The 16764-nt window shown below is 39.9% G+C and overlaps 1 protein-coding gene across 2 annotated transcripts in view; it reads right to left on the bottom strand.

Moving 5' to 3' along the window:
* The window catches only part of KCTD8 (potassium channel tetramerization domain containing 8), a 255297-nt gene extending 241814 nt beyond the window's left edge, over positions 1 to 13483 (bottom strand). For both annotated transcript variants that reach the window (XM_023638153.2, XM_070262504.1), the window contains exon 1: positions 7634 to 13483. In XM_023638153.2, coding sequence (XP_023493921.1) covers positions 7634 to 9071 — 1438 coding nt within the window. In that variant the 5' untranslated portion in view covers positions 9072 to 13483. The remainder of the gene's footprint in view (positions 1 to 7633) is intronic.
* Between the last annotated feature and the right edge of the window lie 3281 nt (positions 13484 to 16764).

Here is a 16764-nt window from a genome sequence, read left to right as displayed (position 1 = left end):
CTGAAAAAGTTGACCTTGTAGAAACAGAGAGTAAGAATGGTGGTTACCAGGGAATGGGGAGCATGGGGGTAATGGGGAGATGCTGGTCAAAGGGCACAAACTTGCAGTTGGAAGATGAATAATTTCTGGGGATCTAATGCACAACATTGTGACTACAGTTAGTACTATACTATATTCTTGGAAGCTGCTAAGAGAGTAAAACATTTCTCACCACCAAAAAGAAATGGTAATTATGTAACATGATGGAGGTGTTAGCTAAGGCTATAGTGGTAACCACCACAATATACAAATGTATCAAAACATCATGTTGTACACCTTAAACTTACACAATGTTATAGGTCAATTATATCTCAATAAAGCTGGGGAAAAAAGGTAAGTTACATCAAGAAAAAAAAAAAAAGAGAGAGAATTACATATTGTAGGAAATAAAATGAAGGCCCTCTACCTAGTGTACTATGAAAAGATAGAGAAGCGCAGAGGCTAAGTGTAGAAGGATTCTATTGCAAGGGGTCACTCGGGATTACATGGCTATGAGACTAGTAGTTAATATCCCATGGGTTAGAAAAGCTCAGCAAAAAATACTTCATATATTTTTGTTTTTGAAAGTGCAAAATACAACTAACCTTGTAGGATAATTAGGTTTCATGAAACGCTCACTTGCAGAAACAAATGATGAGAAGTACACAGATGACAGGCACAGGACGTCGATATTCAAGTCAACAGCTGGACGTTCACCATCACCCTTAGAACTTATGAAGCATTTAAGCTACCTACTGAAGTGATTCTGAAATCCTGTGAAGAGAGGTATTCCCATCTTTAGGCAAGTCCTTGCAAAACCCCTGGGGCGGTAGTCTCCCACTACTCAAAGAATGAACTCGATTAGGGAAGCCACTAGCACGTTCTGCAGGATTGTGGCTGCTAAATGCTGACAGTTCACTTAAATACCCTGAAATCAATTCAAAAGAGGCTTTACAAATGATATCTGTAATTAAATACAGCTTGAAGGGTGATTATATCTCCACAATACTTTAAAGCTTCAAAAATACCAAGAGCCAATCCCGATATCCAACAGGTATTTGATACTTTTTTGAACCTAATTATACCAAGTATATAACTTAATGGCATTAACCAATATTTAGGACCAATAAACTAAATATAATTAACAAAATGGACTTCAACTCAAATAGCCTCTTCACTTGCCACTTTCTAAGAACACATAAAATGTGTTTTATTACACAAGATAAAAATTAATTTTCTGCAGGAGTATATGACTACCTCAACACTGTTTAAATTTGTCAGTTTAGGGACCGACCCAGTGGCACAGTGGTTAAGTTCTCACGTTCCGCTTCTCGGTGGCCCGGTGTCAGCCGGTTCAGATCCCAGGTGCGGACATGGCACGGCTTGGCAAAAGCCATGTTGTGGTAGGCATCCCACGTATAAAGTAGAGGAAGATTGGCATGGATGTTAGCTCAGGGCCAGTGGTCCTCAGCAAAAAAAGAGGAGGATTGGCAGCAGTTAGCTCAGGGCTAATCTTCCTCAAAAAAAAAATTAAAAAAGAAAAAGAAAAAAAAATCTGTCAGTTTATTAAACCTATAAATATTACTTGTTTACCCAAAAATGCACTAAATTGAGTCAAATGGTTTATTTTCTTTAACTTTAAAAATATTTAAGAGTATGATAGCCTTAATCAATAAAAATTAACCTTCTCATCAAGTAAAGACAAAACATTTATGGCATTCTTATGGAAATTTTACATAGATTAAGAAATACTAGGTTCATTCATATACAGTTCATACCACCCTTTTTTGCTTATACAGCTAAGTTCTAAGTAATCTGTAGACATTGAAATATATCTTTCAATTGACTACATGAAACAGGCATTATTTTTCTTTTTTTTTTTTTTTTTGAGGAAGAGTTGCCCTGAGCTAACACCTGTTGCCTATCTTCCTCTTTTTGCTACAGGAAGATTCCCCTGAGCTAACATCTGTGCCAATCCTCCTCTGTTTTATATGTGGGTTGCTGCCATAATATGGCCACCCACAATCTGTTGTAGATCCACACCCAGGAACCCAAGCAGGGCTGCCAAAGTGGAGCACCTCTAACTTAACCACTAGTCCACAGGTGGACCCCAAACAGGCATTTTTAAAGGTTTCAGAGGAAGGGCTTTGGAGTAAGAGAGAACTTTTCAAATTCCAGCTCTGCCCCAGACCAGCTCTAGGCCCCAAGGATGTTACTAAACCTCTCCACGTCACAGTTTCCTCACTGATGTACTAGGGAACTAATGCCAAGGTCAAGGAATGTTATGAGAAGTAAACAAAGTAACGTATATAAAACACAAAACAAATTTAGGCACATAGTAAATGTTCATTTTATTATACATTTTGTATTTGAAAAAATCAACTTTTTTCCTAAACCTACAGGGAAAATATTCAACACCAATATTTATTTATAATACTGTCTGTGGCAAAGGATATGTGTTATCCTTTCAGTATCTAAGACGTCAATAAAAATTTTAATGTCATGGGGAAGAATGTCATTAAATGTTTCAATGTATTAAATGTATAAAACCAAGCAGACAGCATACAAACTATGTACATAGTGTAACCAAAATTTTAACAAATATATTGGTCATCTACATTTGCACAGAAAAAAAGACTGAAAGGAAATGAATCAAGATTTTATTAGCAGTTACTGGTGGTGATTTTTTAAATTTTACTTTTTTAATATTACTAAAACTGCATGTTATTACTTTCCTAATAAAAAAGGGTTAGTTTTGAAATGACAAGTGGGCAATAATTTTCCCATTTTTTACTAATGTCAACTAATAATTTATGACAATAGAATAGATAATAATTGATGATAATTTCATACAGATTATTTCTTTTTGTCAAAGAGATTATTTTTTTCTTTCTAACTAAGGCTTACTCACACACTCACCCACATACACACAAATTCTGAGTTCCAGCACTCTAAGCTATAAAAGAGAAAGAACTTTGCCAAATAAGTCTTGTAATGCCATTCAGTCTTTCAGCTTCATTAACTGCATAACAGTTGAGCAACAAGAAGATGTAGAAAGGGTGGCGGGGAAAGCTAAAGCCATAACCCTAGAAAAAAGATCAAGTTTAGAGCCAGTGCTATTGCAGACATCAAAGTTTAATGCCCTTAAACAGCAGCCAACGCCACAGCACAGCCTCCAAACTTTTTGCACTCCAAGGTTTCTGTAAATGTCTCTCTCCTTTATTACTGCAACTGTTTGCACGAAATCAGAATCTTGGTGTTTCAAAACTTTATCCATTCCTTTTATTTTTTCCCCACTGTTTCAAAAGTCATCCAGCCATGTGGTTGCAGAAGAAATTTTCCCCTTATAATTATAAAAACAACTAGTAAATCTTCAAGAAGAAAAGAACCATCTTAAAAAAGAAATAATTAACAAAATTCTGTTCCATAAAACTGTGTTTGGTGATACAAGTAGAAGTATTTTTAAACTAGAAAACAATATACAATTTTAAAGGTATGCATCAAGACAGATCAACTTTTAAAGATGTTTCTTAGAAAGCGTTTAACCCAACAGGCCTGCTAACATGGGATTGAATAGCTGTTTGAACGTGTTCAACTCAACTAGATTTCTTCAACCCAAAACAGCGAAATAAATCAGAATGAATTTGAAGAAGTGGATATAAAATCCATTAAGACAAATTAGATTTCACAGCCCAGTTCAGGAATAGCATTAATTCCTAAATCTGGCACTCTCATACATCACAACGAAAAAAGGATATACCAAACACATGGAGTACAAAACTCAAAGCACTATAAGAAATGAACAATAAATCAGTACTATCTTTCTGTAAACTCACCGACTATGAGAAATAAAGGAGATATATAATGCTAACTTTAACTATGGGTAGTCTCCACATACAACATTCCAAGCATATAACTACCTATTGTCTATGTAATACAATGCCAACATAAAATGCCTTTTTTTGCTTCTAGATCCTGCTAAAACAGCCACAACTACACTTAAAAGACACCCCATGAAAAACAGAAAGCACAATAAATCACTCTGTTTGCCTTCAAGAAAGGACAATCCATCTTCACTATTAGAAGAGTAATATGGAATTTAATAGTACTAGTATATGCTTATGTACTAATGTCTAAAGTCTAAAAGACTTGATAAAATAATGAGTTAAGACTGAGAATAAATAAAAGTGCCCATGTCGCCAAATGAAGCTGGCATTAATGTTTAATAGCCTATATATAACCTTGAGCATTAGAACCCAATGACTTGGATACAAGCACTTAAGGAGATATGAATCTAGTTGAGTGTTTGTTGGAAAATATTGCCAAAGTTTCAAGTCCTAGTAGAGAGTGTTAAAATACTTCTTGGCCCTGAATCAGAAAAGAGTTCTGCTGGAGTTAATCCCAAAAAACTAACTGAAGGATGACTGGTAAACCCAGGTGATTTGAACTTGGTGTGAAAAATCCAAGTTCCAGGAAAGAAGATGGTTATTAAATTGGTTGTTTCAAACTTCTGAAAGTTTATTATGTAATCACTTAATTGCAAAATAATTTTCTAATTAACTTTACAATTAAATCAACTATACTTAATATAAAAAAATTAAAATTTAATATTGACAAAAATAATAAAGTCTGTACTATATTACTTATAATTGTAACAGCTAACATTTGTTAAGCTTTTATTATAGGTCAAGCACTGGTCTAAACACTTTACATTTATCCTATAAAATTGGTAATATAATACCCCCCATTATACAGGTGAGGACACTGAGACACAGAGAAAGTAAATAATTTAACTAAGATCACACGTTTGGCAAACAGGAGTGTCTGAGATTACTGAACCATCTGCCCCTCTCTTCCCATCTATATGGAAACCAGGGTAAAGGGGCATGAGGGGAATGAGGAGCTGAAATTGATGTTCAAGTGTATAAACTACAATTCTATGCTTTTTAGAGCAGCAATTCTTTCATTTGTTGAAAGAACTGTCAAAGGGAGAAATAAAAGACAACAAGGCCCTCTTCTGCATCTGAAACACAGGGGACAAACAAGTTCATCCAATAATTTTGTTTTGATGAATAACACTGACACTCTTTTTAAATAGAGTTGCTAAATAAGATAATTATACTCTCTATACTTATGTCATTACCTAAACTGAATAGGATGGAAATACAAAAATTTTACAGTATTATTTTTATTCACCAATATTTTAAGGAATCCTATCCAAAATAATTTGTGAAAATATGCTGCAACCTATACAAAACACAAAATAAATGTATGTAGAATAGTATTCAAGATAAATTTTACAACCTAAACAAAAAATGGCAACTACATTTGGTTAGTCAATGAGTAGAATACCACTTCAAAAGAATAACGTTTAATCTGAAATTGCCTATTTCCCCCCACAGGATAATCAATGAAGAAGGCTATGAGTTTCTTCCTTAGATTTCTGGGATTTTTATGAATGAATCTCAGAGCTCATTAAGTATGTGAGTCTCTGCAAATGGCTATTCACAATATTAATTATTTTATGTTGTTTAACACGTCTTCTAGCTCCAGAAGTGAAATATTCTGAATTCCAAATATCTCTCAAATTATCTTATTAGTTAAATTGACTGAGCTTCCAACTTCAATATATTTTTAAGAGCATATTTTCATAATTTCAAGACAACCTGTATTATCACCTCATAATCAAAGTAATACACATTTTTAAGTTCACAACTTTCTAGGGGGAAAAAAAAAAGACCAAAACTCTGAAAGATTCCAAAATGCAAGAACCTTAACTGCAGAACACTTATGCTTATATGTTCTCTAACAAAAATCACTAACCACAAGAAAGTCAAAAGTTCATTTCATCTCATCTTCTGAAATGCTTGGAAATATATCCATGTTGAAATGACATAAATGTTTAAAATCTAAAACATTAATAAAGATCCCATTGATAAGGGATAAAATGTAAAGAATGATACTAAAAAATAGCTTAATTATTTAATATACATTGAAGAGATCACAATTTTATACTATAAGCAATAACATATTATCTTCCTTTTGGTGGCTTTTCTAGCAATCTTTTTACTGTGTAACAAATAACACTGATATAATTAAGACAATTATGTTTTTATCTACCACTTCAGTGGACACTTTCTTTGCTTCTCTGTTGAAATGGTTTTCTCAGGAAATCCAGCACTATCAAAAAAGAGAATCTAACTCTAAGATCCAGTGTGCTGTGTTTTTGTCACCCTGGTTCGAAGGTTACTAGAACGAACAACAATGAGCCGCCCTTCTGTCAGGATGGCACCTGTGCAAGAAATCCTTTCCACTTCTCCAGTCAAAATAAAGCGCTAAAAATTGTCTAGTTCCCAAACAGCGACTGAATTACCAAAATAAATAAATAAAATTAAAGCTGTTCTCTTTCTATCATAGGCTGTCAGTGCTACTCTCAAACAAACAGGCAACTTTCAAAGCATCACGTGTCCTGCCAAAAAAAAAAAAAAAAAAAGTTTGCCAAATGATGTTCTTGCTGCCATCCCAGCTGGTTTTTCGTTTGTCCAAACAGCCCTCTAGTTGTCGCCCTCCTCACTTGATAAACGTCACTGAAAATTGCGCCCGCCCCGCCTCCCCATCCCCCAAGCCCCAGTGATATTTGGTGGAGTTCTTGGACTTGAGCCACAGAGCCCCCTCCTGAAGCGCCCTACAAAAAGCATCATGCGAAATACTTTCCAAATCTTCTCCCTCCTTCTCTAGTTTCAGAAAATGACTGCATTTATTCCCCCTGGGAAAGGGGACTCAATCCCATTTTTGCACTTGAGATGCTTAGAAAGGAAACACAATCACACACATACACACACACACACACACACTCCCCATGTCTCTCTCTAATCTCCACGCCTGACAGCAGTGCTCATACATCCAAACTCTAGTTCCCTGCACCCTCCGCTGCCCAAAACACCTAGCACTTGCAGATGACAACTGGCTGGGGGGAAATCTGAGGTTTCTACGGGTCGATGGAGACCCCTTTCCCACCAGCCGCTCTCACGCCCAGGCCCCCTCATGGGCTCAGGAAGTACACACAGTCGTCACTTCTCTGGTTGCCCCCTTCTGAAACTACTCGTAATTGGACGCTCCTGCGTCTGACCGGCCGCAACAGCAGGTAATCCCGGCGGCGCCCGCAACGCCGGGATGCCAAGCTGCCCTTTGGAGGGACACCAACGAAAGCCACACAAGTTGACCCCCAGGATTCCTGCCGGGCGGAGAGGAGAGGACCTCTGCGCCCAGCCTTGGTCTCTCGCCTCCTCCCCGCCCTCCGCAGTAGAAGGGTGCCCCGCGCCTCCAGGATCAGGGAGGGGCGAGAGGGCAAGAACAACAAAGTTAAGGAGGACTGCGTGGGAACTGCATGCTCCCGAGCTGGAGAAGAAGAAGGTCAAAGGGAGGCGGCAAAGGGCGAAACCGTAAATCATATCTGCTGCGTCAACAATGTGTGCACGGAGAGCCCCTTGCGCGCGTTAGTTAACCAGCTCCGGCCCGGGACAGCGGCCAGCTCCGGGTTCCAGCCCGGCTCGAGCCCGCCGCGGGTGGGCGAGGGGGCGGGGAGAACGAGGAAACGCGGAGCCCGCGAACTTACGGAAGAAGATGTACTCGGTGTAGCTGCTCCAGATCTTGTCGTCGCGGTACTGGTTGACGAAGGCGGCGGTGCCCGAGGAGTTACACGCCACCATGTGGAAGCCGGCCTCGGACAGGCGATCGAACGCCTGCTCCAAGTAGGTAAACTTGAGGTAGAAGCGGGACGTGTACTTCTCGGGCGGCCGGTCGGGGTCGCGGCTCTCGTTGAGCGTGTCCCCGAAGACCTCCTTGGCCAGCGCGATGCGCCCGCACACCATGATGCGCGCCACACGCCGGAACTTGGCGTCCGCCTGGTTGTCGCGCACGGTGGTGTAGGAGCCGCGGTAGCCCAGCGTGAGGAAGCCCGAGCGCTTGTCCGGCGCGCCGCCGCCGCCACCGCCGCCGCCGTGCGCTCCGGGGCCCGAGGGCGCGGGGGCCGCCGCCCCGCGCAGCAGCAGCGCGTCGCTGCTGCCCTGCGAGACGTTGTCCTCCAAGTCGCTCTGGCAGCCCTCGTCGTTGAGCGAGTTCTGCTTGGTGACCTTGGGCGATAGCAGCTTAACCAGGTCGGTGAGCTGGAAGTACTCGGCCTCGCGCAGGAGCCGCTCCTTCTCGGGGAAGTGCTCGGGCAGCGCGAGCTGCTTGTCCCGCAGATAATCCAGCACGTACCTGAAGAGGAAGCCGTCCCGGTCGATGAAGAAGCGCGCCCGGCTGTCCCTGGGCAGTTCGCCCCGGCGTCGGGCGCCGCCCCGGGGGCTAGAAGGCGAGAACATACTGGCCAGAGTGCTGTCCGGGACGCTGAGCAGCGTCGAGTGCTTGGTCACATAGACCTGGCCTCCCACGTTCAGCTCCACCACCTCGGGGAAGGGCGAGGGCACGCAGGGCCCGGGGGCGGCGGCTGCCGGCGCGCCGGGCGAGCTGGACGAGGAGACCATCTCGCTAATGGGCAGGATGGTGCTGCCGCCGCTGCCCGTGTCCTTCAAAGCCATGGTCCCCCCGCCGCCGGCCAGGTGACCCGGGAGAGCAGCACTTTCTCGTTGCCGAAGCCCGCGCCCTGCGCGCCTGGTGCACCTTCGGGCCGGGCGGCACGTTCCTCCGGCCGGGGCGGCCCGGTTCAGGGCTCGGGGCAGCGGCGGCGGCGCCCGGGCTCCATCGAGGGAGTGAAGCGCGGGAGAGGAGCTCCGCGGGCGCGGCGGCGGGGTGGCGGCGCGAGGAGGAGCGGCTGCTCCTCTGGGGCGACGGCGGGGAAGTGTGAGAGAGACTTGCAAGAGGCTCCCGGGCTGCGCTCGGCTCTCCGCGGGGAGGGCGGGAGGAGGGGCCGGAGCAAAGAAAACTCGCCGCCCCGGCAGCTTGCGAGAGCGCCTCGAGCCCCGAGCGCGGACGGCGGCGCTAACTACTCCTTGCAGCCTGGGAGGCGGCACTGACGTCAAGCCGGGTACTGGGACCCGAGCCACAGCTGTCATTTAAAGAGATACGCGCCATCCCCTGGCTGCCTGGCTCCGACGCTAGGGGGCGGGGCCGGGCACCAAGCCAGGAGGAGATGCTACTGGGCAGCTGGCGGAGAAGCGGGCAGGAAACCGAAAACAAATGGGAAAAAGGACAGCTTCTCTCCTCCATTCGTTTCATTCCCTGCTTCCGTCCTTCCCTCCCTCCATACCTCCCTCCTTTCGTCTCTCCCTTCCTTCCTTACCTCCCTCGGCCCTGTTCGCCCAGTAAAACTGTTTTTTTACGCTTACATCAAGGCGGAAAGGAGTGGGGAGCCGAAAGGTTTGTATTATAACAAAAATGCTAGGCTCCTAATCTGAAATTACTGCAAATGTTGGAGTGCGAGCAGTGATTGCAAGAAGACCACGTGGGCGTGAAGCTCTTGTAGTCCTTTTACCATAGTTTTTGAAGTGACAGGGAAATGCGCGAAGCTCTATTACAATCAAACGTCATGATTGCATATTTAACTTCATGTGCTACGTATAGTTGAAGATACTTTACAACTAAAATCTGATTTCAGTTCACAAAACTGATAAAGCTTTGCATGTAACGTGACTGTTTTCTTCTTTGACTTTTTCAGTATTTGATTCGTAGTAGATCCTTAATAAATGTTTATGGAGGAGGCGTGGGATCCAGGGAGGAAACTTACTCTATTTATTCCTAGTTTCCAATCCTGATCAGTCTTTTCATTAATCTCTCCATTTCCTTTTCAACTCCATAAGGCAAGAGAAGTGGCTTATGTTTTATTAGTCTTCTAACCCCAAGAGTCAGGTCACAAATGAAAATTATGTGAATTTAAGCTCACCTTAATATCCATTTGTACATAGCTCAGGAATAGTCTGCAGGATCAGCATTATTTGTGATAGAGAGTGAGGATAGAAATGCAAATGAGAAATCTTTCATCCTGGAGCATCCTTTTGGGTTCAGAAAGGTAAAGAATCATTGATTTATAAATAACAAAAATGAAATGAGTATACTGTGGCACCAAGCAGTTTGCTTCAAAAATTATCATAATAATATTACAGATGAACTTTATCCATTAACAGATTAAAATAATGTACAGGGTTTTTTTATGCTTGTTTGGTGAGGAAGATTGGCCCTGAGCTAACATCTGTTGCCAATCTTCCTCTTTTTTTTTTCTCTCCAAAGCCTCAGTACATAGTTGTATATCCTAGTCGTAAGTCCTTCTTGTTCTTCTGTGTGGGATGCTGCCATAGCATGGCTTGATGAGTGGTATGTAGTTCCACGCCTAACATCCCAGCCGGCAAACCTGGGGCTGCTAAAGTGAAGCAGAGCACACGAACTTAACCACTGTGCCACCGGCCAGCCCCTGTACAGATTTTAATGTTTTTAAAAAATTCTAAACACCTACTTAGGATTCCTTCTCTTTGAATCCACCAAACAAACAAACAAACAAAAGAACTGGATTTGAGATAACAGTTGTAACTTCAAATTTTTATAAATAATACATTATTCTTTGGAGTATTGCAAACTATATTTTATTCATTGATCCTTATAAGCCACGTCAACAGAAAATGTTATATCAGTTTTGAAGTTAAATTACCAGAGACTGAGAGAACCTAATGGACCAGTGAAAGAACACAATATCTTTGCCAAAGGACTAAGACTTAAAATTGAGTTTGCAATATGTATCTTCATGCAATTCTGTTATTCAAGCCTATTGCCTCCCTCCTAATTTATAAACTGATCAAATTAAGAAGTAGAATTTATTTTAACCTTCTTCATATAAAAGCTTCATCAGAAAGCATTTGGAGTTTAAAATAATTATTCCTGGAAAATGAATTAATAGAAGCTTCATAACCTTTATAGATGAATAAATAATAATGCCTCAAACCACTACTAATGAGGCCCATTTATCATGAGGTAAATGTCCCTAACGATAAGTATAGTACAGACCATAGAATCATAATGAAGTGGATTTATAATACATATGCATATGTATTTATGAATATGAGGTCTCCCATATTATCAGGTTGAAATCCATTTTAATTTTTTTAATTACATAAAATATGCTTATAAGATAAAATGGTCTAAAATGTATACTCTAAATAAGTCATCTTAGAAATTCTTAATGAATTGCATTGTGTGGTATATTGCTTTTTAAAATAATTCCTTCAACGTTGATTGAACATTTCTCCCTTATCCCTTCTCTCCCCACACTCCTCTTACTCTCACCCCTTCTCCCGGCAATGCCCTCCAACCAAACTCCAAACTGAACAATTCCAAGTCCAGAGTGTCTTTAGCTGTCATTCTTTCTGCTAGGAATGCCTTTCCTTGTCCACCAGTCCCCTAATCCTTTCCCTCTGTTTGCCTTCTTCCCTGAGGTCTCAGCTTAAATAGCAATTCCTCTGGAAATCTTTCAACTTTTTACCAAACCAGGTGTTCCCACAGCACCCTTTGCTTACACATGGGCAAGGTTTATCACACTGATGTGTCATTGTCTCCTATCAGATTGCAAGAATGGCATACAACCATATATACTATTCTATCCCCAGGGCCCTGCCTAGCCCATGAGAGAGAGTCAATTTCTATTTGTTAAATGTTTACTACATAGAAACGTGTTCATATCATGAATGGATGACAAGGCATCAACTCTGTGCTAGACACTGGGCTAATCAATAAGATTGCAGAGATAGGTAAAAATCGGTCCTTCACAATAAAAATCAGGAAAAGTGAGAATCTGATTACAACAAACTCAGATCTAAAGCAGAAGGGAAAGCAAGAAAGAGACACTATTGGAGCAATCATTCTAGTGAACTGAGCAATCAACACCAAAGACTATAATCAGAACCACCTTACTCTAAGCCACAAACTTCCCTAGGCCAAATTGGTTCCCTATGCCAATTTAATCACGAAGACGTGTCCTTAAGATCTGTTCCCATGCAAAAACAAGACATTAAACTTCTTGGACAAGGAACTACATTAGATCACTTTACATTCTGAGCGCATTTTAAAATAACATAGGAAACATCAAACTAACCAAAAAGGACATATTGAGTCCAGATTATAATAAATAATTTGTAATTTAAAACAATAAATACTTCTTCACTAGGCTGAGAGGTACTTAAAGGCAGAAACTGTATCTTCTTTGATAGGGGAGGAAGAACACAGAAGGTAACAATGAGACTTAAAATCAGAACTGGGTTAAAATCTAACGTCGTCTCTTACTAGCTTCATGATTTGAGCAAATTGCTTAACCCCTCTGACCGTCAGTTTCCTCGTGGGTCTGGTGGAAATAGTAAAGACCACAGACTTCTCACTGTGACAATGCATCCAGTAACAGAACCATTCAAGTTTGATGGAGTTCACGGTATTTATGATGTCTGTTTCACACCATTGTTCTGAGGCATGAGAGCAGAGCCACTTCCTAACTAGATAGATCTGAGATACCAACGCAGATAACTGATTGTAATAACTCTACCTACCTTCTTTCCAGTTGTCTCACCCCTAGGGCCTGAGGTCACACAGCCCCACCATCATGTACATCCCTAAGCCACACCAGCATGTCCTTCCCTGTCTGTAGCCATTGTGGTCCCTCTCTCATTGCACTTTATTATCTTAGACACTGATATGATTTCATTGATCTAATTTACCCTGGTCCTGTTCTTTCCTTTCTTTCTTTTTTTTAACTTTGTTAAGTCTTTTGACTGTGATCTAATTATTCCTTTTAGCTTGCTTTTGTCTAAGGTTGACCGCTCTACTAATTTTCAGGAACCCACCTGATATCTGTTTATCTTGTTCAGGGCAATTGAAAGTTTTACACCCCTCCTCTAAAAATATAAACTTCAAGTGTTTGTAATTCTAAGCAAAAAGACTGAGATTCCTTCCTGTATCAGAAGCTTTGCAGCTTTTAGGGCAGTGCTCTCCCACAAAAATATTTGAACCACATATCTAATTTTAAATTTTCTAGTAGCCACATTAAAAAAGTAAAAATAAAATAGGTAAAATTACTTTAATAATACAGTTTATTTATCCCAATGTATCCAGAATATTATCATTTCAACATGTAATCAATATAAAAATTTACTAATGACATAATTTACATTTTTCCCATACCAGGTTTTCAAAATACAGTATATATTTTACACTTAAAACACATCTCGATTTGGACTAGCCATGTTTCATGTGCTCAATAGCCGCGTGTGGCTCGTGGCTGCTGTATTGTACAACAAAGCCCTAGAGCCTTTTTGACTCTATAATACCTACTAGTTTTGAGGATTAGGTAAGATAACATGTCTTTTAAAAGATTTTATTACAGGACTTGTAATGGAGGCTGGAACTCAACACTTGAGTAGAATCATTAGCAAATGAGGTGAAGACCATGAAGCATCTCTTTAGCCAAAAAAAGGAAAATCTCTAAAAAGAAGAAAGAAAATAATATATACTCTATCAGTGGAAGAATTTTGGTTTCCCTTTCACACCATCAAACCCTCATGTTGGTGAAATTTGTGCAAGTTTTGCTACACACATCAGTCTTGTGAAAAACAGGCCAAGCCAAGGGCCTCCTGCAAGGTAAGAGATGGTTCACTGCCAGAGCAGGGTCAACTTTGGTAGTAACAAGACTGAATATAAGATAGCAAGGACCATCCACAAATTCAATAACTGCTGGAGAATCTGGGAAAGTTGGAAAGCAAAGTATACAAACTAGTTCACCCCAAAATCTCACATATCAGTTTTCAGAATTTCAATGATGCTATGAAACCAAAAACTTGGCAAATGAGGTATTTAGGAAATTGAGAGTATCAGTGCTTGATGTGCATGTTATAGAGCATATTCCGGCAATTTCATTATCTTAATGTGATATGAGTTCTTGTCCTATATTATAAATTTTACAGAAGGACTATTAAAGATTAGGGTGGCACTTGGTAACACTCTGTGAAATTAAATACCCAAAGAAATTAATGAAAGCTTGTATAGATTATGATTCAATATATCTGAACACTTAATATAATGCCTGGCACATAAAAAGTGATCAACAGATGCTTGTGAATAAAATTGTTTGTAACCCATTTTCATATTAACTTATATAATATAAAGTTCATGTTTTCCAAGACAGTTATTTAATTTAATATATCATATGGTGTGGGAACGTATGTGATTGGGGTGGCTTAGCAACAGATGGTCTAATATTTAAACTTGCCCAATTGGCTGTCTCCTTGAAACACTGCTTAGTTCCCCAAAGCTTGGGAGAAAGGCAACATAGTTTCCCATGACCTTAGAACATCTGGGTAAAAATTGTAGTCTGGACATTGGGGATAATATCTGATCCAGGATGGATTCTAAGTCCCTTACAGATAACATAAACCAGGACCCTGAAACTGGTAATATTATATGCATAATATAAATGTTATCAATTCTGTGCTGTAATTTAAAAAGACGTTTCACTGATTGGAAGAAGATCTTAAAATATAAAGCAGGGGAATGTTAATTTCTGATAACCAGCCGAATTTTCCCTTGAAAATGCCCCTAAATTACAAACTTTCCTTTAATTTGTTATTTTGACCAGTGGCTCACTATTAACTGATGAGTTTGACTCCATCATTAAAACCCTAATCATAGCAGGAATTCAATCATTTCCTATGTTTTTTAACTTTTTGTCCTACCTGCTATATTTGTCAAGAGAATTATTTAGATAATGACTCTAAGGAACTTGATGCTCCTCGAAAGAAGTTACTGTGAAACCAAAATAGTGTTATTGTAAATATTATGCTTCTCCTATGATGCTTGTCTGCAGTGGGAGCACAGGGTGAGTTGGATTTGTGAAATTAATCCTTCAATCTAAGGTATACAGTTAGTAAAATGCTTGATAATGATCTTACACCTAAAAAGAAGCAATTAAAACTTTAAAATAAATGTCCCCAGGTAATCTACTTTGAAAATTATAAATGTAGAGTATGGATGGGAATGCTGATATCTTGATATAATAAAATATAGTATATATTTATTTACAATTAAAATTGCTTATTTTTGTCATTAGGAGTTTTCAAAGGTTAATTGGACGTATATCAAATGACTGACGTCCTTGGTAGGGGTTGATTGTCTGAACCTGGGACAGTATCTTCACCAAATTGATAGGTCAGGCTGAGCCATACGAAATAGCCAATTCTGTAAAAACTATGAAAAATTGGTAATTTCATATGATTCAGCTTAATAGTTTTCAGTAACATGGACAATGAATCTAGCACCATATCACTAAATTCTTAAGTATTTAGAAATGTATAATTCATAACTTGAGTTGTAAATATGCACATGTTAAGTGTGTTAAATATTATTTTTCAGAAAAAAAGTTCTGTCTACCACTTTATTCTTGGTTCCCTCAGTACTTAAATATATAGCTTGTACAAAGAGCAATTTGTTTATATTTGGCCTGTATGTGTTCTGAATTACCCTTCATATGTGTCTTTCTATCTCTACTTAGATAACGAACTCTTGGAACACAGGGACTGTTCTCCAGTTGTTTTATTTTCAATTCAGTGTTCTGCATACAGGAAGCTTAAAATGATGATGGGCAAAATCTTTCTCTGTAGCATGACTAATTAGCAGTGAGAATCCTCGCAGGCATTTGTGGTGCTGTTTAATTTTTCTGTGTACTGCTAAATAGGAAAATACTGATATTTATATATCTCCAGATTCTACTTTAAAAGGTACATCACTCAAATCAGACTTTAAAAGATACAATTAAAGCACAATGCTCCAATCTGGGAGAGCTACTAATATAAGGTATAAATTCAGCTAATGAGTACTCATTATATTAAACTATGTTATTCAAGTTCAGTAAACAGCTTTAAAAAATATCCAGCTTTAAAGTAAATTGTGTGTCACAAATTTTTATACCAATGAATGTTAGGGTGTGTTGTGTTTTCCCCTATCATATCTAGTGTGGACCAAGAAGTCTGAACAAGAGACAGAAACTGTGAATTTTAATCCCAGCCCTAACAATGACATAGACGTACTCAGTGACCCAGAGCAAGTATCTTCTCTGTTCATTTTCCTGACTGGTCAAATGGACGTATCCTAATATATTTTGGGAAGTATTGTTCTGATTATCTATTGCCACACAATAAACCACCCCAAAACTTAGTGCCTTAACTAACAATCATTTTATCATTATCCTTATGATTCTGGCCTCAGCTTGGCCATTCTTACTCAGTTCTTTCACAGATCACAGTCAGACAGTGGCTGGGGCTGGAATCATCTGGTCCCTGAGCTGTGAAGACTCAAACACCTGAGAACTGGAATAGTTGGAGCTTTTTGCTCTCTCTCTTTCTTTCCATGTGGTCTGTGCAAGGGTCTTTCCTTCATGGTGACCCAAGGCTCCGAAGTTGCAAGACGCAAGAAAGGACAGCCAAACAGAAGCTGTATCATATTTTGTAATCTAGCCTAAGAAGGCACAGTGTCACTTCTATCATATTCTATTAAGCAAGGCAGCCACAAAGACCCCTTCCAGTTTTAAGGGGAGGCAACATAGACTCTAGTGCTTGAGAGTGGAAACATTCTGGAAGAGCATGTGGGACCAAAAATATTGTGACCATTTCTGGAAAGTACAATCTGCCACAAAAGCTGTAGAATCAAGTATCATTACACCCTTTATGATATTTATATAGAGAAAGCTCTGTAAATAGAGCCATAGCATTTTGACGTGCACACATT

This window comes from Equus caballus, chromosome 3 (assembly GCF_041296265.1).
Source record: "Equus caballus isolate H_3958 breed thoroughbred chromosome 3, TB-T2T, whole genome shotgun sequence".
Lineage (NCBI taxonomy): Eukaryota > Metazoa > Chordata > Mammalia > Perissodactyla > Equidae > Equus > Equus caballus.
Note: the sequence above shows the minus strand (reverse complement) of the source record. Positions and strands in the feature narration are given on the sequence as shown.